The sequence below is a fragment of the Episyrphus balteatus genome, chromosome 2 (assembly GCF_945859705.1).
Source record: "Episyrphus balteatus chromosome 2, idEpiBalt1.1, whole genome shotgun sequence".
In the NCBI taxonomy this organism is placed as follows: Eukaryota; Metazoa; Arthropoda; class Insecta; order Diptera; family Syrphidae; genus Episyrphus; species Episyrphus balteatus.
The window spans coordinates 5,415,894-5,440,394 of record NC_079135.1 but is presented as its reverse complement, the minus strand read 5'-3'; the positions used below and the strand labels follow the sequence as shown (position 1 = coordinate 5,440,394).

Here is a 24,501-nt window from a genome sequence, read left to right as displayed (position 1 = left end):
GAGTTTTGTTTTTTTTTTAGAAAAAAAAAATGTATTTTTAAGTTTTGTTTTAATTACCTATTATTTTTTTTAATAAATGTAAATATAAAGTTTTAAGTAGCATTTATTTATTTTATAATTTTGTTTGTTTAATTATATTAATTAAAAAAATATTGCAACTATTATTCAAATCGTATATTACATTGGAAATTTTATTAAAACAAAAAATTAAAATAGTATTTGTATATAATCATATACAAATTTAACAATATTTTTATCTTTTATTGTAATTTTTAATTATTTGTTTTATTATTTTAGTTTTATTTAATTTTTTTAAAATAATAATAATCAATTTGTTTGTGTGATTTGAAGTTTTTTTTTTAATTTAAATTATACTTGTAATTATTAAAAATTTTAAAATAAAAAATAAAATCAAATGAGGTTTTTAACAAGGTTTTCAATTTTAAATTGATTTTTGTTTTATTTTTTTTTCTGGTTTTGATTTAAGTTCTTATTTAATTTCCTGATTTTGTTTTAATTTTTAGAAAGGAGAACTTATAGCAATGCTTTTTGCTATTTTTGTATTTTTAAAAGATCCACCACATGCAGTATTAAAAATTATCTACAGTTTGTTTTTTTAGAATTTTGTTCCAAGAAAGATAGACAACCCAACGAAAAAGTTAATAAATGAACTGAAGAATCGCTTTGAAATGTTTAATTTTTAGTTTTTTTTTTTTAACATTGAATGCATAGTCAATTATGCAGACATAAATACATATTTCGCTTCAAGATGCTATAAAACGTACACAAATTTTAATACTACACTTAAGTGATAATCTTAATACACATTTATATACAAATACAAAAAAAAATTAAAAGTTTAAAAAAACACAATACAATATAAACAACAATATATAAATAACAACAATAAATGACATGAATTAAAAAATAAAACTTATTTTATTTATTGTATGCAAAGAAAATTCATGGCACTAAAATGATGACTGATGGCTGACGATACATAATAAGATTGATGATGGGAACTCGATTCATATAAGAAAATAGTTTCCTTGTAGCAAATGAAGCACAGTTTTTCAGTGAGACCATTCTAATGGTTCCTTGTCCGGTACGTGTTGATTATTTTCCAAAATTCGACAACAATTTTTTATAGAACTGTAAGCGATTGCGTGATGCATCTCTCTCACTCCGCAACATCATACATGCCTCTCACAAAATTTTAGTTCCGATCTGACATGATTTCCGCTTCGAAACTAGTTTCTAGATAGGTCTTTCGTAACGTACGTTGATTTTTAACCCTTTGAAATTTTGGAAATTGCTTAAAGATTAATCGTTATCTATGCATGTACTCTCAAACATCTTACATCGATGTCGATGAACTCGAAGTATCTAAATTAAATAGTAAAGTCAAATATGGCAAAATTTACCCTTTAAATGCAAATTTTTTCTTCAAAAGTCTAGTGTGTTTTTCAATTTTTTAAAAATCTGCATCTAAAGTCTTATGCAGTGGAAAAAGTAGGACTTGCGGGCATGTGATTTTTTTAGGTATTGTTGGTATGCTTTATTTCGAGGTTGACTGGATTGAAGTTGTCGAATGATTTTATGAGATACTTATTGAATTATGAATTTCTGCTCCAAATTGAATTTCTGTGGTCATATATCCTAAAATATTCCTAACCTAGAATTGACACACTATTACGTCGTATTTCCGATTTTAGAAGAATCGTTTTGCGATGTTTTTTTTTCGAAAAGCAACACATTTTCAAACCTTATTAAATTTTAGAATTTTCCGTTCCTTTTTAATTTTTAATTGTAATATTGAGTCAAATTTTTTTGTTTATGCTACGAGTCATTTATAAACAACATTGCACATTAAACTACATGTATAAAAATTCATAGAGTAGTAGATCATGCCCTACAATAACTTTCAAGGCGCTTAACAATATTTTCTTTCAACTAATTTTTTACTTTCCACCCTCACTTTTATTTAATCAATTCATATTCAAAATGTGTTCTCATTATAGCTGCGTTCCGTTGGGAACATTTACATATCCACTGCTTAGATTTAAAACTACTTTGAACTACTTTTGCTATATTGAAAAAGTAGTTTACAGCAGCTCTTAGTACTAAGCAGTAGATAAATATTCCCAAAGAAACGCATCTAATATATGTAGATAATAGAACATACTGGTTAACTTACTCCTTTTTTAAGGGCATTCTTCTTAAAATTCAGTTTTCGGAGTTCTATACAAAATATTGACTGTTTCTGATTATTATGTCTTACTAGCTGACCCGCCACACTTAAATAAATATTGGTAGATTCTCAGACTTACCCGATATGCACACAAAATTTCATAAAAATCGTTCCAAAAATATATAAAAAAAATTTTGGTTGGACCACCCTAACCATTTAGTGGCATGAAAATAGATGTTGGCCAATTCTCGGACTTACCCGATATACACAAAAAAATTCGTAAAGACCGTTTCAATAAAATATAAAAAAAAAATTTGGCTCGGCCACCCTAACAATTAAGAGGTATAAAAAATAGATGTTGGCCGATTCTCAAACCTATCTTATAAGCACACAAAATTTCATAAAAATCGGTCCAGCCGTTTCGGAGGAGTTTGGTAACAAACACTGCGACACGAGAATTTTATATATTTTTGAAACAAGCGTTTTTTTTCGAGTGTGATTTAATGATGAAATTTTCATTTTTAAAAACCTGCCCTGCTCGTAGTGGTTCGACCCTACGTGCAAAAACATTATCTATACATATGTACATTAATACCTTTTTGAATACCATAAATTATACATATGTACATATAATTTATGGGATTCAAAAAGGTATTAAAAAAAAATAAACCAAGAGCAGAATTGTTTCAAATTTGTGCATACCGTTAAAACAAACAAATTTCCAATTCAAGTATTAAAGAGATAGTCGTTAAATCATAACCGGTCACTGTGGCGTATGAGTAACATTTTCTTTTATAGACAAAATTTAACTGTTAATACAATATATTTTATTTCAAACCAAATAATGGAACTAGTTGACCTTTGATTACCTTTAATCCTTTATCTCTAAAAATTAGAACATTCGGCGACTGGAGAGTGAAGCAATTCAATTACTACAGCCTAACTGGAGTGATTCCGTCTATTTTGTTTGGTTCATCTTTGTACATAATAATAGTTGTTTGTCAAGTAGCGCACAATACAAAAAACATTATTTTACCTTACATTTGAGGGTATACTATGTATATATATATTTTTACTAATTTTCATCTTACTGCACCATCAAAACAATGCAATAACAATGGACTCACAACATTCGATGTGAATTTTGCCGGATCTGTTAATACTAAATCACTCTTAACTTTAATTTTATTTCTAGGTTGCTGGTTATTATCAGTCTCTATAATTGTTGAACTTTCAATGGTCTTATAATTTTCTAGTTGGTGGTGCTCTGTTGTATTTGTATTTGTTGTTACAACGGCAGCAGGAAGAACAATTGCACTTGTAGCTGATGTAGTCGATGCAATTGAATTTGAACTACTAACATTATTGCTATCCGAAGAATTATAAAAAAATTCTTCAGCCATTGTCATCAATGATGATGATGACGGCGATTCAATAGCAACATTAATTGCAATTGGAGTTGAAGTTGAATTTGAAATTGTTTTTGTTTGTTTTTCTTTTTCTACTTCTTCTCGCAACTTGTGCTTAGCTAAATGAACTGTTAGTAATCCAACATTAATTGTTGCAAATGGACAAAATTTACACTTATGCACAATTGTATCCGCCGACTCGGGATGCTTGATTCTTATATGTTTCTGCAGAGAAAAATTACAAAAGATTAGAAACAAAAGATTCACTACCCAAGTGTATTACTTACCTGAAAAGCTACACTTTGAATTGACTTATAATCACACAACGGACAAATGTACATCTTGCTCTTGTCATGAGTCATTCGATGTCTCCTAAAAGCATTATGATCATTCGCCATATAATCACATGAATTGCACTTGAATTTCTTTGCCGATTCGTGTGTCAGCATATGCAGCTTCAGCGATGACCTTGAAGATAAAGTCTTGCCGCATACTTCACAACAAAACAAATCACCGCTTTTGCAAAAATGCTCTCGTAAAGTTTTCAAATGTGAGAATGCCGCACCACATTCCTCGCATCGATGCACATCGGGAGGTGGCGCTATTGCAATGGTTCGGTGCCATCGTCGGTGATTCTTTAGCTGTTTACTATTTTTGAATGCCTTCTCACATTGATCACACTTGTAGTTGCGTTCTTCGGAATGTATTTTACTGTGAGTATTCACTAATCTCGAATAAATTGGTGTTTTGAAGTTGCACAGCTCACAACTATGCAATTCCATGTCGATTTTGTGCGTACGCCAGAGATGGGTATGCAGAGTGTTCCAGTTGGAAAAGTTTGTAGATTTACACTCGGGACAAACCATCGGACGAGATCCTTCCCTGTAAAAACACAAGAAATTTTATTCAATTCAATTAAAAATTAATTCATCACTACTTACGTATTATGACACCGTTTGTGGTATTCCGCGACATCTGGTTTCTTAAAACGAAACGAACAACCTTCAAAGTCACATTTTGTACTCGTATCCACCACTGCCGGTTTATTGCCATACAGTTTTCGTAGTTTTGTTATCCCTGTTCGATTCGATCCAAACGGTCGCCCTCGTGGCTTTGGTACAAAATTACTTAAACCATTAACTGGTTCACTTGGTTCTTGAACTACAACTTGAATTTGAACACCACCACAACTCTCTTTATCCACTTCCATTAGATTATCTGAAACATAGATTCGACCTTTTTCGTGAGACACAATCACTGGATCTACATCTAATGATGGCATATTCTCTGCTTTATCATCTACTACTGTTTCTGGGACTAGATTCAAAATCACCGGCTCTGGTTGTGATTCCCGACTTGGTTGGTCTCGCTCCAGGTCATCCATGATTTCTACAATTTCAAAAGATCTCTGTTCTCTTTCTATGGAATCACTGTTAATGCAATCATCCTGATCACGGTTATCATTTATAAGTTCTTCAGCACAAACGAATAAGATTTCTGGATCATGAGTATCTTCATTACCACCACCAACATCATGAACCTCATCTATTATGGAAATCTGTGGAGTATTAAGATCGTAATGACGATTCTTTTGTTCACTGCACGAATTCGAATCAATAATCGCATCCAATCCATCCAAAACATAATCACTGGTCCAACTGATAGTCGGTTGTGTCTGGAAATCTGGAGGTTTGTTAAATGAATTCGAATCCGAATTCATCATTCGAAAACCACAAACTTCTTCGGAATTCTTTGAGTTTTCCGATGAATTTGTAACCAAATGCTGTTGTTGGGTATTGATCATGTTCTGTTCGAGATTTGGGGCAATGAGATTCTCAACTTCATTCTTATTCATGAGATTCAATTCGTCAACGGTTCGTAGGTGGAGGAAGTTTGTCGATCTTCGGGGATGATGTTGCTCCTGGAATTGTGGCTGCTTTAGAATATCGACATTTTTTATGAAAATTTTACTCTTTGGCAAATCTTGTTGCTGCATGAAGCTTGAATCTTCCGATGGAAGAAGAAAATTAGCACAATCAACGAAATTATTTCCACCACAATCGAACGAGTACTCATTATTAATGCCTTCTATGAATTTGGTTCCTTCAAATTCATTGCCATCGTCATTTGTTGTAAGCAAATTGAAATGAAGATCATCGTTAACATTCAAAACGTTGGTTAAATTGTTTGGAGGTAGAAATATCGGTTCCTTCAGAATGTCTACGTTTTTTATGTAAATTTTAGGTCGGCGGGGTTTATCCAAAGGTTGATGACTTTCCTGATTGAGGAGTATTTGTTCTCCTTGAAGCTGCAGTTGTTGTTGTGGTTGTTGCTGCTGCTGTTCTTGGCAGAGATCGTCAAGCTCAGATTGTGATGGAATAAAGCTAGGATAGCGATTGATACCACCATCATCCAAACAGAGTATATCACTATGATTATCATCATTATTTGATGCTGGAGGCAAGAAATCGAAATTATTTAGTTCATCTTTGCGCATCAGTGCCGGTTCCCGGAGGACATCGACACTTTTAATGGAAATCTTTTGTTTATCAGTTTGTGTTTCTGATATTGATATAGGAATAGGATTTTCGGCGACGATGGGGATCACATCATTACCGTCACACATCAAGTTTAACAAATTCGTATCATTGCCATTTTGAAATGCATTACAAAAGCCCTGATCGTCAAGACTTAAAATCGATTCTTGTTGTCGTTGTGGTTCTCGAAGGAATTCGACATTTTTCAAATAGATTCTACTTTTTCTTGGTTGCTCTTCTGATGATAAATCTGGAAGCAATTGTTTAGCTTCATTTTTACACATCAAATGGTCACTGATGAGATGAACTTCTAATGATTCCTTGGCATAGAATATATTATCACAACCTGGGCAGGTGATTTTCTTATTTTGACATTCCGATTGGGGTGATTCGTCGTTGTTTCGAAAATGCACCGAAGCAACATGCTTTTCTAAAGATTCTGCCTGCAGACACAAATAGGGACACTGAGTGCATCTTTGTATCGAAATGGCAGAGGTTAATTGTGGAGTAGATTGTGTTTGTTGTTGTTGTTGTTGATTTGGGACCGGATTATTAGCAGATGATGGTGGTGTCACGTTCCCAGTACTATTAGCCTGACAATCAGGAGGTGTACTAATGTTGGTAGGATTTTGTTGTTGACTAGCAGTAATTGCAGCCGAAGCATCGGATTGTTCTGATTTAATGGGTTCTTCGGATTTGATTTCTTCATGGTTCTGCTGGCGGCGGAATATATTTCCGAAATTATTATTTGTTGGTTGGGCATTTGTGGTGTGAATTTGTACAAAGGGAAGTAGATTGTTATGTAAGCTTAGTAAAGATTGATTTTGAGTTTGAGTTGGTTCTGCTGTTGGTTGTTGTTGTTGGTGTTGTTGAACAGCTGATAAGAATGGTTGTGGTGATGAAAATCCTTCTGTAATTGAACTGAAGTAATGATTCGAGGAGTTCACATCCAATGGTGTTGTTAGATCTGTAAACTAAAAAAACAAAAAAGTGTTGTTATTGCAATTTTCTATAAAAATTTAGGAGTTAACAGTGGCTACTATAATGCAGATTCTGCAGAACTGCTGGTCAAAGTTGATAGGTCGAAGTGGTTGTAAGAAAAACTCTTAGAGGATATAATATATGGAGTGCTTGTGTGGTTAGTTCCTTGAAGCTTTTATAGAGGGCTGTAGTTTCTTTAAGTTTTTCGATGAGTGCATGACTCCATTTTATTTTCATTTGATGGCTGTCATCAACAAGCGTGTTAATTTACAGCTTCGGAACCGGACTCTCATTGAAAAACGAAGGCAGCGACCCCTATCCATGCATATGGCGTTACAATGTATTAGGTAAAGGAACAAGCACTCCATATATTATATCTTCTAAGGAAAAACTTAAGAATTGTTGGATAACGAGGCAAAAGTGAACATATTAACTAGGAGAAAAATGTAGTAAATTAGGTAAAAAGCTCCAATGTTTCATCTATCCATTTCAATCGGTGATGAAGACGACTGGCGTTAAGGCTCATCCATCGATAGATGACAATCGAGCATAACGTTTAATGGAAGAAAAGGAACGAGAGGCTTACTTTCATCCTTGGTCCAAATTTGGATCTATCTTGGTGGTTTTTGAATGGTTTTGACAGGGATGGCGTCGAAGACATGACGTTAATAGAGATACTTATTGAAACAGATGCGCTTGCTTTTAAGCAGCGTCAATATTCTGTTCTTCAGCGATACAAATCATTTTGATTGTTAGGATGTTAAATCTTGGCGTAATCGAGAAGAGTGAAATCTCTTTAGTTTCGCCAGTGGTTGTCTTACGAAATTCAGAAAAAATCATGTTTGCCTGGATTCTTGAAAGGTGAACTCACTGACCAAGAAAAGAGCTAACTTTTCTCCCATCATCAGCCGTTGTTGTATAGATCTAAAAGAACTATTTTTCCTGGAGAAGGAGAGTAGGGATAAGACAGCCTTTGCAATACTGAGAAGACTCTTTTACCAATTTACAGTGATGTCTTTTGGGGATGTGTAATGCAACTCGAATCCTAGAGTCCTTAACCTTAAACGCATATTTTTTCAAGGGGACTACCTCTAACGAGGAATTTACAAAACCTCCAAGAGTATCATTATCCTGAAAAAGTGCGTCTTTGGTTAGGCGTTAAATTGCAGTTACATCCTCTTCTTGCAAATTAATTACACTTACACAAGAATGGTTGCGAGTTGTTAGTTAGTAGACCTTATTATAATGCAGCCCAAGAGTTAATAATGATAGCAATCAATGGGACTCCTGTAAGGCTTATGAATCCTGTATTCGAGTATCTTGACAGTTTGCTTATCATGAAATATATGTAAGGTGCACATGTATATAAACGCTTTTAGAATGAAGAAATTTTGTTTCATTGATCTTAAGAATCTCGAATTCATAGAATGTAATGGGAAGGTTCAAGTAATCCCGCCCTCCTTTTAGACTGCCCTTGACAGGAAGCTGGCCATACAATTCTTAATAATGCTCAAAGTGTGCAGTAGTTTGTGGGTGTCAAGATTTGTAAGAATCTGATAGAGATTAAAAAAAAAAAACCTACATAAAATAAAAAGAAAAGATCAAATAATTGGTAGCACAAAAAACTGCCTATATATGCCATATAAGATATAACCCATATTAGTGAAAAAGATAACAACTCTTGAATGTGAAGAATTTTTAATCATTCGTTGCGTCTCTAAAATAACAAACATCAAGAGTAGACACGAACATCCATGTTATTCTATTGGTACATGTGTTGTAACGGAAGAAATGTTTTCATTATTATATGTCGATATCCTTGAAGAAGTAGCTTTTTATCATGGATTAAACATATTTGTATATGTATTTATATACTAAAACCTCAAAAAAAAGTGAACAAAATTCTTATCAAATATTTTATCAAGTATTCTTTTTAACAATAAAAGTGATGTTGTATCTCTCTTGTTCTCCAAACAAATCATAAAAACTTCATAATCTAAATTATCATGAACTTTTCATTGAAAAATATTGAGTTAATCTGCATGCGTTCAACTATTTACAGTCATAAAGAAACAAAATGCTTAAATAAAACAACAATAAAACAACAAAAGTTAGACAATAGAAACTGAAACAAAAAAACATATTTTTGTCTTTTAAAAAATGTGTCTTTATAATTTTATAACCATTTTTATCTATTTGAACTCATTACAAAACAAACAAGTGAGTTTATTAAGCAAGAAGTCGATTCAAGATGATTTAACAAATTTTGTCAACTACTAACTATGGTGGAAGATCACCTGGTCAGGAATTCTACAACTTCGACAAACTCATCTACTTTTAATCTACAACTTTGATGAACTCATCATTGTATTCCAATTTGACGTTTGTACAAGAAGAAAGATACAAATTTTAAAATGTTTAATTTTTTATTTCAAAATTTATTCGAGTTTTTGAAAATAAGAATGCAGTTGTTTTGTGTAATATGTACTTAGAATGCTAAAGGTTAACATTAAATTATTTCACATGTTTAAAAAAGAGATTTATAGTATCAACATCTAACTAACGTTTAACCCATCATCACACATAATCTTCTTTCCTATCCCAAAACCCACTTGTTTGAATTTTATGTTATCGGATTCAAAATAACAAAATTTATAATCACTTCCTATTCAATTTCAAAATTTCACTTTTGACAAATAAAACAAAATTTAATCCGATTTTAAAAATTTTTGAATGAGACAAATAAAATTTTAATAACGAAAAAAAATTTAATTTTAACGCAAAAAAACTGAAAAATAGCAAATAATAATTGTTAATTAAAAACGTCACATCTGCTGAGGGAAATCCTGAAAATGGTATTAATGATACCAGTGTCAAGTGGATCTTCATCTATTGAACTTTCGGAACCAGCTAATCATCATTAAAAACCCGAAGAATCGTTCGAAGAAAATCCAGCCCGAATAAAAAGAACACATTCAGCATTCAGAGCTGAATGAAAACTCCAATCTCCAAGGGAATCGCGTTCGGGAGAACGTTCTCAATCAAAAAGTTTCTGGAAATTTTGCAATTTTTTTCCTTTTTCATCGTTTTTAACGATAAGGGAACAAAATTAAAACAACAAAGGAATGATATTCTTGCAATTTTTTCGATTGTGAACCTGATTTCATGAAGAAGAAAAATGCCAGCAATGAAGCAAATCTTATTTCAACTACAAACAATTGTTGCAGTTTCTTAAACAATCTGCAATCGTCTATCAACCAATTACCCTTCATATTTTTAAGCCTTCCAAAATTATTTATGATTAAAAATGTCCGTTTTTAAATTGAAAATAAAAGTAAGCTATGAAATTTATATACTAAATGTGTCAAATGTGTCATGGAAAATTTTTCGTTTTCAAATAAAAAATTTTAAATCGAAGTTGCTATGAATTTTTAAAATTTCAATCTGTCATGGAAAATTTTTCCCTTCAAATAAAAAAATTTAAATCGAGGTAGCTGTGAAAATTTCAAACGAAATAAAGGAAAAAAACGATTTTAATCGAGGTAAGCGTTGACTTTCAGAAAAAATAATATAAGCTTTGAAAAATAAAAATAAAATCAGTTTATTTTCTGAAGCGAAAGAGGCAAGACTGTTTTGTGTGAGCTGAAGAAAATATTGAATTATTTCAAAATGCAAGATATTAAAAATGTAAGTATGATTGAATTGTGTTAATGAATGAATATTGAATTTATATATTCTTTTAGATTTACGAAAATGTGCTGAAAATTGCTACAAAATGCTGCAGCAGATTTCGAATCAAGCGAATCGATCATTCTAAAGGTAATGATGTATATTATTACAAAAATTCATTTGACAGGATTCGTGGTGTTAAACACCTGATTACTTTTGAGCCCAACAGGGCTTTTGACAACACAAAGACATTCCACGACAGACCAGCCTATCTCGTCTTTGCTCAGGTTAATCGAAAAGTCCGATTTAACCTGAGCAGAGATGTCTAAGCATCGATTCTGTCATGGAAGCACTTGACAATGGTGGCATCAACACCATTTTCAGGATGTCTCCATGGCAGATGAGAGGTTTGTTTAATAATTTCTATTTATTTCTTTTCTTTTCAGGTCGGGCACGACAGTTGGGTTTATCAGTTGGGTAATGTTGTATCCCTACAAGAAGCGAGGGGTAGACATTAACTAGCTGATAAGCCGGATTGTTGTGCCCGGGTACGATTGTTGGGCTCGTCAGTTAGAGGGTGTTGTATCCTTCCAAGAAGTGAAGGGTAGACACAATCTGGCTGATGAGCCCAACTTTCGTGCCCAAGGATGAGCGAAGGGTTGAAACAATCTGGCTGATGAATCCAAGTTTTGTGCCCAAGGACGAGACGATGACGGGTGGACAGAAATGTTGCGTCCTCTTTACGAATTTCTTATAAAAATTCTTGATAGTTCTTAATAAAATTTGCTTCGTTTTGTGGCATTTTTTTCTTCATAAACTGTTTTATTTTATCCAGGCTGTAATGGTGGATATTTTTGGAATGATCCTTGGGGTTTTTCATAATGAATAACCATTTTTTTCTTTAGTTTTGAAGGAAGCCCCAGCTTGAACGAAAATTTCCCATGACAAATAAAATTTTCAATCGAAATTTTATTTTATTTCTCAAAGTAAATTTCCGAAATATCAAAGTTTGCTTTGAATTTTATTTTATTTTTCTAAGTCAGAAAATTTTCCATTGACTTTTTATTTTATTTTTAAAAGTCAAAAAATTTTCCATGACTTTTATTTTATTTTATTTTTTCATTGTTGACTTCGATTTAAAATTTTTTTATTTATAATTTCAAACAAGTGGATTTTTGGGGGTGGAAATAAGACTCGGTTTGGTGATGGGTTAGACGTGAGAAGATTGAAGAAGAAAGTGCAGCAATGTCTTAAGCTTAAAGTAGCTGAACTTATTAACCAATCATCGTCTTATTTTGAACTCAATTACAGGACTTTATAAGCAAATATTGACGTCTTCATATCAAGCTAAATCTTCAACGGCTGGAAAACCATCAAAAGCCAGTTCGGATCCTACGATCAGTTACGATGGCCTTCAAAATTCTTAAAATCCTTCGTTTGCAAAGAAATTCAAAAGAAGATCCGTCGTAAATTTTGAAAAAGTTCTTCAAATCAACTAAATAACTTGTAAATTTAAAAAGAGTGTTGAAAATCGTCAACAAGCAAATGGATCTTCCCTGCTTATTTTACGACTTGACGCGACGCCACATAAACGCGTCGTCTTTACATCTTTCTCGCTTAAACGAAATTAAACAAATTAAATAATAAAGCGTAAAGTGGGCACAACAATCGCTTTCAAACCCTCATAAAAAAAGTCTCAAATCTTTATTCGACGTCATTGGGTGCATTTGTAAGTGTGTTTTTGTTGTCAGTCAGTTTGTATATGTGGGCTATAGACTATATGGACTTAAGGCTACTTAATCGTCTCCAGTTTATGAATGACTACGCGCGCCATGGATTTTAAAAAATTATTATTATTATTTGCATAAAATGTGTTCACCCCCCTAATTGAAGAAGCTATGGAATTTGTCTACTTCCCGAATCACCACCACACCGTTTACCGCTGTTGTTGGTTAGTCAAACAATCAACTAAACAAAAAAACATAAACCACGAGAATGGGGAATCAAAAAAAATAAGCCTAATTGCTTCACGCTGAGCACGCGAGCTGTAGTTGATGGTTTGGCTTGATTTTGATGGCTATCTGGGATCTGGCTTTCCAGAGCAGAAAGAAGAGAGGAGGACTGAGGAGGACAGTGCTCGGAAACGCTGACCTGAAAAGTAGGGGAGAGCCACTTAGTTACTCGTGTCTCCGGTTCATAGAGTAAAATGCTTAATTGGTTTATTTCCTGCAGTTATTTATATATTTTATTCACAATCTTCACGTTAAAGTTATGATCTTTGAATTGTTGTTATATTTGGGATTATCTATCTTTTTTTTAAATGAAGCTAAAAAAATGTTTCAAGATCAATGACTTTTAATTGATTAAAAGAAGTTTCTTTTTCTAGGACATTTTTAACTATAAAACTACTATGTTTCTATTAATTCTAATTGGAATATTTAAGTATTTTTTAAAAAATTACCTGAAAATTATTATTGCAGTAGTAACCATCATAGCTGGAGAAACTATTGTTATTGTCGTTCATTTCCGGATGTAATTATATTGCTTCATTTAGATGTATTTTGTATTAAAGAATACATTTGGAATGAATGGGACATTTTTATGTGGGTTTTTTGTTGATAACAGGAAAAAATTCAATTCAATTTAAATAGATAACACAATTCTTCTCACAAAAAAGTTTTTCATACAAAATTAAAAACAACCAAACGCGATGATAACTCGAATCGAATGACATGAAAAATGCATAAAACCAAAATAAAAATACGAATTGTCAAATGAAAAGAAATAGGGAAAAAATCAGCTGTGCATGCAGGGGTGTTTTGAGGTTAGACGGTTGAGTGCATTCAGTGCGTAAATAAGATACAAACTAATGTCGAATTCCTTTCAATTGAAAAATCGAATTTTCGGCGATCTCGAAGCGAATTTTTTCTGAAAATCATGTTCCATAGAAAAAAAAATCGCCTCAAACGAAGCAGAATTCGAATTTTTTTTAATCCTTCTTTTTTGAGAGATTTACACGGATTTGCACACACACTTGGAACATTTGACATTTCTCAAACGTCAAGCTGAAAGTTTTCTTCGTGTTGTTTGTTTTTTTGAGAACACCAACTTCAAATAAAGAGAAAATTTTAATTGAATATCGTATTTTTATTGCGGAAAAATATGAAATAAATAAAAAAAAAAACAATGTGCGATCAAAATATATTTTTTCCTGGCATAGTTCTTGTGAAAAAGTCAAATTACTGTGACTTTTCTTCTCGTAATTATCGTCAGAAAAAATTTTCTCTGTAAAACCACAGCATACGGCCAAAATAATAACCTTCTACTTCATCTTCACTCAGATCTTAATAATAACTGCAATTTCCCTTTGATTCTGATTAAAATAAATCTATATTACCGAAGAAAATAAACAAAATTATTGATCAAAGGAATCTCTGGTTTTATTTTGCAGAAATTGTTTTGGTTTCAGCTTGACGTTTGTGTAAAAATTGTTGTCAAATGACACACATACAATCGCAAAAAGAATTCGGTCTGTTTTCATGTTCCTTTTTAACACCAAAAATTCGATTTTTTTGAGGCGATTCAAAAAATTGAAAGGAATTCGACATAAAAAAGTCGATGATGGTTTTACATAACGTCTGCAAGCATAGATACCCAGCAAACGTAGAAGTACAGAAAAAACCGGTGAAATATGTACGTAAAAGAAGTACTTCTTTTCCACTGAAAAAAGATAAGAGCTCGGGAAAAAACTCAGTTATATACTTTTTGTATATAAGAATACGTGAAGCAGCTATCTCTTTCTTGCATGCATGATGAAATAAATTTCCCCTCCATTAAAAGTACAGACAAATATGTACTTTAAAAGTGTATCAGCGAAGCACATATGGTAGTGCTTCTGATGTATATTTACCAGTAAAAATAAATCTCGAGATTTATTCTACTTAGTGCCAGTTGTACAAACGTAGGTCAGCTTTGGTTCAGGAATTTAACCCGCCGATATCGGCGGATTAGCTGCGGGTCAAACTCGGTTCAAGCATTAATGTGGTTATTTTTACATACATGAACCTTGAACCAGTGCAAAATTTTAGATCAAATACCGATTTCAAAAGAAAAAAGTTGCTGATCCACGGATTAAATTTTTGTACAACTGGCCCTTAGCTAAATTTTGGATTTGGCGTAGGTGGAAACATACGGCAATATTATTCACTAGTTTAAAAAATACATTTGGATGTAAACAATGTCAAATGTCAAAAATAAATCCAATTCCATAATATTCACTGCTTCAATCCAATCTTAAATGCAATTTTTTAAATCCAATCTCTTTAAATCCAAACAAATTTAAACTGCTATCTGGAGATCTGTTTAACTTTATAAATCCAGATGTAAAATTCATTTTCACGGTGTTTAGTTGTTTTGTCAAGTATTTTGTGAAGGTAAAATAAAGTTAACTGCAAATTATACAAAATTTATTGAATAATCACATAATTTTTTTTTTGAGTGAATAATATGAACAAAAAGTTTAAATCCTTGGATTAATGAAATTCAGATTTAATGGATTGGATTTAAAATTAACTTAAATCCAAACTAAATCCGGAGTGAATAATATGGCCGATAGTATTAGGGTGTGAAGTGGTGTCAACCTTTTCCGAGTAAAGCCTGGCACGCTGCTCGCGCTAAATTTTAGCTCCCATACAAATTATCGAAAAATTTTATCTGAGCTAAAATAGCTGCGTTCCTTTGGAAATATTTATCTACTTTTTAGTACTTAAAACTACTTTGATCTACTTTGCTATACTGAAAAAGTAGTTCAAAGCAGCTTTAAGTACTTAAAAGTAGATAAATATTTCCAAAGGAACGCAGCTAATGAGTCCCATACAAATTATCGATAACTTGTATGGGAATTTTATCTCGGCTAAAATTTAGCGCGAACAGCGTACCAGGCTTTAACGATACATACTTGCCATAGAACCGATAGTTCTGATTTTAACACGCACTACAAATTTGAGAGTTTTGCAAACTTCAAACGAAATTATTATTTAAAGCCTGGTACGCTGCTCGCGCTAAATTTTAGCTCCCATACAAATTATCGAAAATTTTTAGCCGAGATAAAATGGATCCCATACAAGTTATCGATAACTTGTATGGGAATTTTATCTCAGCTAAATTTTAGCGCGAGCAGCGTACCAGGCTTAAGGAAAAAGATAATGGAAGAGAATTTGTGGTTTTTATTAATAATAAATAATCTTACCTACAGTGGAAAAAAAAAGATATTTTTCTTGTTTTTTGAAAATATTATTATTATTGTCTTATTTTTTGGAAAATTTAATTTGGGTTTGGTCGTTTGGATTTAAATTTTTGTCCGCATACAACGCCACATAATTTGTTTTCATTTTGAAAACATATATTTTCCGTATAGGTGTAGAAAAAACTTTATTTGGTTGCCATATAAAAACTAAAATTTTTTGGTAGATGGTCTCCCAAGTAACAATTTAGTTTTCATAAGGGTCAATGCAAGCTATTATTTGACTTGTTTAAGAAGAAGGACAAGTCTTATGCAAATCTTTTTGGAGCACATTACCGAATTTCCCCAAGACCTTCCTCCACAGGCAATCCACAAGCTAATAGCTTGTGACGAACAGCGTAAAACGACCTTATGCAGGCCTTTTTACAAAACAATGAAACATTTTAGGGAAACTATAGCTTCGCTAAGGAAACTATCATTTGCATTGGATGTTATAATAAGGCCTTATGGAGGTTGTTATAAGATGTTGAATTTATGAATAAAAAAAAAGATTTTATTGATATTTTTTTTTTCTTTTAATTTTTTTCTGTTTTGTTTTTTCTTCTTTTTTGGCCATGTCAATGCTTTTCCTGTCGTTCTGAAATGGGAAGAATTTTATTTTAATTAAAAAAGAACACATTTTTTTATTTCACAAATGGCCCCGCCAGGAATCGATCCCACGTACCTCTGCATACCAAGCCAGCACCTTACCAGTAGACCATACTCGAATATTAAAGATGAGTGACAAAAAGGGAGCTAATTGAAACCTCACATAAAAATGCAATGTTTTTTTCTAAAGTGTTACAAACATTGCATATTTGCAGGATAAAAGCTTTGCATACTTATTGGTGAAAAACATTGCATACTTGAGAGATGAAAACATTGCATACTTACAAGAACCTCTTGGAACAGGTCTTATGAAAGCCTTCTGTCACTTGAAAATAGAAGGCTTCTTTAAAACGGTTCAAACAGGTCTTATGAAGGTCTTCTTTAACTTATATTTACAAGGCTTCTTCTAAACAGTTCCAGATAGCCTTAAAGAGACCTCCTTTGTTTCCAAAATGGATGATTTGCGTAAGTAAGCCTTAAACTAAACTTATACAAACTATAGCTTGCCGAATCGAAGAAAATGGACCTTAAGCCTTGGCCACACCGGAGGGTACATGCGGTAGCGGTACGGGTAATTGTATGAACAAAATTCCAAACTGACACATCAACGTTCAGATATGGAATTTTTTTCATACAATTACCCGTACCGCTACCGCATGTACCCTCCGGTGTGGCCAAGCCTTTAAGGCTTATGGAGGTACCGAAGGGTACATGTGGTAGCGGTACGGGTAATTGTATGAACAAATTTAAACAGCTGAATTTTGTTGTTCCAGTTTGGAATTTTTTTCATACAATTACCCGTACCGCTACCGCATGTACCCTTCGGTGTGTCCAAGCCTTTACCCATAATGAAAAATACATATTTAAAGGCTTGGAAACACCGGAGGGTATGCGGTAGCGGTACGGGTAGAGGTAACGGTACTTGTATGAAAAAAATTCCAAACTGACATATCAACGTTCAGATGTGGAATTTTTTTCATACAAATATCGTTACCGCTACCCGTACCTCTACCGCATACCCTCCGGTGTGGACAAGCCTTAAAAACATCGAAATATTTCATATAAAAAATGCAACGTTTTGTCAAAAATCAAAAGATTTATATCGCACTGAATGCTACCCTTTTACTTGCACAACGCTCTAGATGCTTTCATTCAGCAAAAAATCGCTCACATTTACCACTGACATTTCGTTTCTCCGTGTTTTCCACAGAAAACGAAAACTCGAAGAAGAAACAATTTACCATCCTAAAAATTTATTTCTTAAAATAAAATTGCATTTAAAACTTGAATTATATTTCTTTTCACTTTAAAAACAACTAATAACTTTACATTAAATATTATTAAACAAAAATAAATCAAACAAAATGCCACGAATTATGATAAAAGGTGGTGTTTGGCGAAACACCGAGGTAAGCAATTTTCATTTGACCAAAAAATGAGTATCTTTTTATCTTGAAAAAAAAAACGAAAAACAATATTTTAGGATGAAATCCTCAAAGCAGCCGTAATGAAATATGGAAAAAACCAATGGTCACGAATTGCATCACTTTTGCACAGAAAATCAGCCAAACAATGCAAAGCGCGTTGGTACGAATGGTTGGATCCGAGCATCAAAAAGACCGAATGGTCTCGCGAAGAAGATGAAAAACTCTTGCATTTGGCTAAACTGATGCCAACTCAATGGAGGACAATTGCTCCGATTATCGGACGCACAGCTGCTCAGTGCTTGGAGAGATATGAATTCTTGCTGTAAGTTTTGGGGTTCTAATTTGTTTTCGTTTTTAAACGTATTACCTTTTTACTTAATCTCTCAGAGATCAAGCACAGAGAAAAGAAGATGGTGAAGACACTGTTGACGATCCCAGGAAACTAAAACCTGGCGAGATTGATCCAAATCCAGAGACAAAACCCGCACGTCCTGATCCCAAGGACATGGACGAAGATGGTAAAGTATATCTATTCAATCCGAACTCTATTTTAGCTGGATTTAATTAAAAAAACTCAACTTCTTCGAATATTGCTAATTTTAGTCTAATTCGATAGATAAATATACAAACTATAATAATTGTTCAAAAAATTCACTGGCTACATAAAAAACACAAATTCAAAGGCATTTGATAGAGTTTGGCATCAAGCTTTTTTTTCGAAAATGCGTGCTTTTGGCGTCTTTGGATTAAAGATAACCTTTTGAACCCTTCAATACAAGTCGTATTGGATGGATTCAAAACTGAAACCCAAAAACCCCAGGGCTCCGTTTTGACTCCGACTCTCTCTAATTTTTATAAATGATCTCCTGTCTGAAACTTCTAATCCACTCAACTGTATCAAACTATTTTGCTTTTTGAACGCAAAAATCGCTAGTGTCTGTCAAAATAACTAGAGATTTAGTTATTGATAAATAAACTAACTGATAATAATTATAGTCCCGTTACTTCCATTCTCTTAAAAAAAATGTGTGCATATCATATCGAAATCACTTACTGATCTTTTCCATTAACATTCGCGCAGTGTGTTTTTCCTGATGTTTGGAAAAACTCCTTTATTTTCCCAATTCAATTTTTTCAATTGGTGTACACATAATTTTCAAGATTTAAATATCTGTAAATGCCTTAAAGTTACATACTACCGAAGACGTACTTTAAATTCCCCAAGAATTTACTACTTTATAAACGAACCCATCCAAAAAGTGGATTCCATGTGTTATCTAAGCGTCTTATGTGATAGAATTTTAAATTTTAACTCTCACATTGATCAGATAATTAACAAAGCAAAACGGTCTCTTGTTTTTATTAAACATTGGTCTAAGGAGTTCGATAATCCATATCGTCGTCGGCCTCATAAGGAAACCTCGTAACTCCCAAAATCAAAATTTTACAGGAGAGACGAAAGAGTAAACAAACAACAGAGTAGTTGGGAATAAACGCGCTGTGCAAAATTTGAATTTAAGTCTATTTAGAGTTTTCGGAATGACCTGTGGTGCTCCGCTGACATATTTTCTATAGTATGGCATTCAAAAGTCATTTTTGAAAAAAAAAAGTGGAGTTACGAGGTTTCCTTATGAGACCGACGATATGTTACAAAATCCCTTTACATTACCTTCGTAAGACCCACTCTTGAATTTGCTTCCCAAGTTTGGTCACCTTTTTACGAAGATTTATTCGTTTCGTTTTACGTGCCCTTCCGTGGGAAGAAAGATCCAACTTACCATGACCGTCGGAATCTAATTGAATTGCAACCCTTAGCCCAGCGTCGCCAAATAGCCGACATACTCTTTGCCCATCAATTGCTCCTAAATATTGAATATTGAAATTAACCTAAACACAAATGCCCGAAGTCTTCGCTCTTCCCGTTATTTAACCTTTCTCGTCATCGAACCAATTATGGCCACTGTAAACCTATGTCCAGAATGCTAAAGCACTCGAACGAAGCGATGCCCTCCTTTGATTTCCATCTATGTAAATCGTCACTTAGAACAAATCTCCGGAATACCCTACTGCATTAATCATTCCCATCTTATGAACGATATGAACACCTCTATCCAAAACCCTTTAACTTCTTTTTTTAAGCTTGGTTTTTGATATAGTTTTTGGTTTTTTTTTGTTTCCCATAAAACAACCTTAATGTGGGCCTTAGGGCCCGGTCTTAATACAACAAAAACAACACAAAACAAGAACCAAAAAAAAAATGTTTAAGTTAGTTTTAATTAGTTTTTAAGTTATAGCTTGTACCATTGAATAATTACAAATAGAAGTGACACCGCAGATTACTCATGCGACCACAACGTACCGGAAGATAGATGAACTACACGTTTGCGCCTCAACTATCATGTATTTTCGAGTTGAGTCTTAACTAATAATTTTTTTTAAACCTTCATAAAAAAATTAATAATTATTATTATACATTTCAAACACCTTATATTGATATAAGTTTTCGTATATTGAAAAGTCATATTAGTCTAGAGAACAAGGACGATGCCTTTTACTCCTACTGACCTAGGTTCGAATACCGGTATAAATTGAAATTAGTTTTTTTTTTATTTTTGCGGAGATTTTTTTTTTGACAAATTTAATTAATTTTTATTCTAGTAATGCAAAAAAAAAACAATCTCAATTTCCCGTCAGATTCGAACCTAGGCAGGTAAACTTATCAGACATTCACCTTATCCTCTAGGCTATATCCAATTTTTGAAATAGGTAAACTTTTATCTATATGTATAATTGGTTTAGGATTTGATTTTGGGTTGCTCGATTTGCTTTTGGATTGTTGGATTTGCTTTTTTAATTCAACGCACGATACTAGCGCCGACAATTTTACAGCGGAAGTTTCCCTGGGTGTCCACTTCTATTTGTAATTATTCAATGCTTGTACTAAGCTTAAATAAATAAAAATAAACAGTTTTGCTGATGATAGTACTATCAATTTTTCATATTCGTTTCCTGATTCTCGCCCATGTTCTTCGGATGTGGATCTTTAACGGCTAAATATGAAAATCTCATAAAATTGTGATCTTGATAGCATTGTCAAATATGGAATACAAAATCGCAAAGAATTTAATGCTTCAAAAAAACAATGCTGTTTACTTTCATTAAAGCGGAACCTATCTCCAATGCCACTTTCCATGAGTGGTACTTGCATCGATATTCATCCGACCAGCTTTCCGTTCTCGGTATGTGCATTAAAAACTACTTCCTGTGGAATGAACACATATTTAACACCGCTTGATCCGCTGCGAAATGTTTAGGTTTCCTCCGAAGATGCAAGAAAATTTTCTTCTCGTCTGATCTAGCAATTATTTATAAGGCTTGTGTCCAAAGCTTGAGTATAACACCCACATCTGGGTAAATGCTCCTATAACCTCGTTGAGTTTCTTGGATAGAATAAAAAATAGAGCTATAAAGATGATAGATCAATAACTGATACAAATATGTCTCTCGAGCACCCGTCGGCGTCGTAACGTCTCATGTCTCACGTTGTTCTATCGTTATTTTTATAAGCAATGCTGAAGAGTCCAATTTCGAAGGTACCGTCAAATACAGAGATTCTTTCTTCAGCCGCACTACACGAATGTGGAACGCGTTACCCGCCTCTGTTTTTTTTCATCCCATTTCAAAACTCAAAACTTCAAAACTATTGTTCATCGGCATCTCCTTTCAAACCCCTCCCTATTTTCCTAATGCTCGTACTGTTTTCACCATATTAAGGATACATTAATCCCTTTAGTGCGTGCTTATTATAAAAAAAATCGACATTAGCTAAATACCTTTAAGTGCAATTTTAGACTATTTTGAGAATTTCTATAATTAATTCCAGCTAAAATAGCGTTCTAGCCCAAAGTGCGACAGTTGAAGCTCTAATAACTTTATTCCATTTTCTTTAGAGCTGGAAATGCTATCAGAAGCTCGTGCCCGTTTGGCCAACACTCAAGGCAAGAAAGCCAAGCGCAAAGCCCGTGAAAAGCAGCTCGAAGAAGCACGTCGATTAGCTGCCCTTCAAAAACGCCGAGAACTTCGAGCTGCCGGTATTGGCTGTGGCAACCGTAGACGCATCAAAGGCATCGACTACAATTCTGAGATTCCATTTGAGAAGCGACCAGCCATTGGATTCTATGACATTTCCAATGAAAACGTCGAAAAGCTCGAACCCGACTTTAATAAGATGCGGCAGCAGGATTTGGACGGAGAATTGCGTTCCGAAAAGGAGGAACGTGAGCGAAAGAAAGACAAGAGCAAGTTGAAACAACGCAAAGACGGTGAAATGCCCATGGCCATGCTCCAGAATCAGGAACCCGAAAGAAAACGTTCCAAGTTGGTTCTGCCCGAACCACAAATCTCCGATCAGGAGCTGCAACAAGTCGTCAAGTTGGGTCGAGCGAGTGAAATTGCCAAGGAAGTCGCTGCCGAAAGTGGCGTCGAAACTACAGATGCTCTGCTCTCGGATTATACTATCACTCCCCAGATTGCTGCTACTCCACGAACACCAGCGCCATATACAGACAGAATTATGCAGGAAGCTCAGAATATGATGGCTTTGACGCATGTAGAAACCCCACTTAAAGGCGGTGTGAATACTCCTCTTCATGAGTCGGATTTCTCGGGAGCACTACCCAAGGCAGGGTCGATAGCTACGCCCAATACGGTCATTGCAACTCCGTTCAGGTGAGTTTTTTCATACATAAAATTCCAACCAGAATTTAATTCATTTTGATTTTCAGGACAATTCGTGGAGAGAATGCAGCCACGCCAGGAGGTTTTGCCACTCCCATGTCGACAGCACTAGTCCCGTTGGGTGGCAAGACTCCCGGAGTTGGTGGGGGAGCTCAGACCCCGAACCTAGTTCGAGATAAGCTCAATATCAATGCAGAAGAGAGCATGGGAGTCACTGATACTCCTGCGATCTTCAAAAACTATCAAAAGCAAATAAAGCAGTCGCTTAAGGACGGACTTGCTACGCTCCCAGTTCCGCGCAACGACTACGAGATTGTGGTGCCCGATCAGGATGAAGAAATGCCCGATGCAGGTGCCGATGAGGGAACGATCGAAGATCAAGCCGATATAGACGCCAGAGCCATAGCTCAGGCTGAAGAGGAACGTGTCCGCCTCTTGGCCAAACGCTCCCAAACCATTCAACGCGAACTGCCCCGTCCTACTGAAGTTAATACAAAAATTCTCCGCCCACCCTCAGAGAAGCAAGGTTTAACTGAACTCCAGAAAGCCGAAGAATTGATCAAACACGAAATGATCACAATGCAATTGTATGACTCCGTAAAAGATCCAATACCTGGACAGTCGCAAAACAAAATGGAACAATTGCAGAATTTCTTCAAATCAAATCCATACGATGATATCTCCAAAGAGAGTTTGGAAACCGCCAAGAAGCTAATCGAAGAAGAAATGCAAGTGGTGAAACAGGGAATGGGTCACGGCGAGTTGTCGCTCGAAAGTTACTCGCAAGTGTGGGAAGAATGTTTGAGTCAAGTTTTGTATCTGCCCAGTCAGAATCGATATACCCGAGCGAATTTGGCTAGCAAGAAGGATCGCTTGGAATCGGCTGAGAAACGATTGGAGTTGAATCGTCGTCATATGGCCAAGGAGGCCAAACGGTGTGGCAAAATTGAGAAAAAGTTGAAAATTCTCACCGGAGGCTATCAAGCTCGAGCACAAGCGTTGATTAAACAGTTAATGGACACTCAGGAGCATATTGAGCAGAATGCATTGGCTTTGTCGACATTTAAGTTTTTGGCGGAACAGGAAGCTATTGCTATTCCAAAACGTTTAGCGGTAAGTTTGAAATTGATATTATTTTTGCTGTCATGAATGCTTATTTGATTTATTTCAACATTTTAGTCACTTCAAGAGGACACACGACGTCAAATGGATCGTGAAAAGGAATTACAAATAAAATATGCCAAGCTACGGGATCAATTGCAAGAGCTTAAAGCAGAATTAGCAAACAAACAAGCCGCCGCATAGAAATAATTTAAAAATGTATGTGCAGTTATGGAAATATAATTAAAATTATGTCTAAGTATATACTTGACTATGTCACAAAACCTTTTATTTTTTCATTGATATGTATCAGGATCTCATTCTGAAGCCTTTTAGATATCTTCTTGTTCATTAGCTTAACTTTGCTTTATTAACGGAAAGATTTGAGACTTTTTATAAAGGTTTAGAAGCGATTGTTGTACCCACTTTAAGCTTTATTATTTAATTTGTTTAGCGAGAAAGATGTAAAGACGCGTTTATGTGGCGTCGCGTCAGGTCGTTAAATAAGGTCTTTTCAAATTTAAAAATTATTTAGTTGATTTGACGAACTTCTTAAAAT

The 24,501-nt window shown here is 34.1% G+C and overlaps 2 protein-coding genes and 1 long non-coding RNA gene across 3 annotated transcripts; 2 read left to right on the top strand and 1 right to left on the bottom strand.

The window, feature by feature from the left end:
• Nucleotides 1–3,231: 3,231 nt before the first annotated feature.
• LOC129910153 (uncharacterized) lies at nucleotides 3,232–13,514 on the bottom strand. Its single transcript, XM_055987426.1, has 4 exons — nucleotides 13,249–13,514; nucleotides 4,542–7,111; nucleotides 3,888–4,482; nucleotides 3,232–3,825 (listed from the first exon to the last, which is right to left on the bottom strand). The coding sequence occupies exons 1-4, from the start codon at nucleotides 13,309–13,311 to the stop codon at nucleotides 3,274–3,276; spliced, it is 3,780 nt and encodes a 1,259-aa protein (XP_055843401.1). The 5' UTR covers nucleotides 13,312–13,514; the 3' UTR covers nucleotides 3,232–3,273.
• LOC129910155 (uncharacterized) lies at nucleotides 9,785–11,523 on the top strand. Its single transcript, XR_008771486.1, has 3 exons — nucleotides 9,785–10,660; nucleotides 10,733–10,805; nucleotides 10,862–11,523. It is a non-coding gene; the product is annotated as an uncharacterized LOC129910155 (long non-coding RNA).
• A 4,354-nt stretch (nucleotides 13,515–17,868) lies between the features above and the next one.
• LOC129908689 (cell division cycle 5-like protein) lies at nucleotides 17,869–24,213 on the top strand. Its single transcript, XM_055985383.1, has 6 exons — nucleotides 17,869–18,086; nucleotides 18,161–18,426; nucleotides 18,492–18,622; nucleotides 22,055–22,832; nucleotides 22,889–23,954; nucleotides 24,021–24,213. The coding sequence occupies exons 1-6, from the start codon at nucleotides 18,042–18,044 to the stop codon at nucleotides 24,144–24,146; spliced, it is 2,412 nt and encodes an 803-aa protein (XP_055841358.1). The 5' UTR covers nucleotides 17,869–18,041; the 3' UTR covers nucleotides 24,147–24,213.
• Nucleotides 24,214–24,501: the final 288 nt, after the last annotated feature.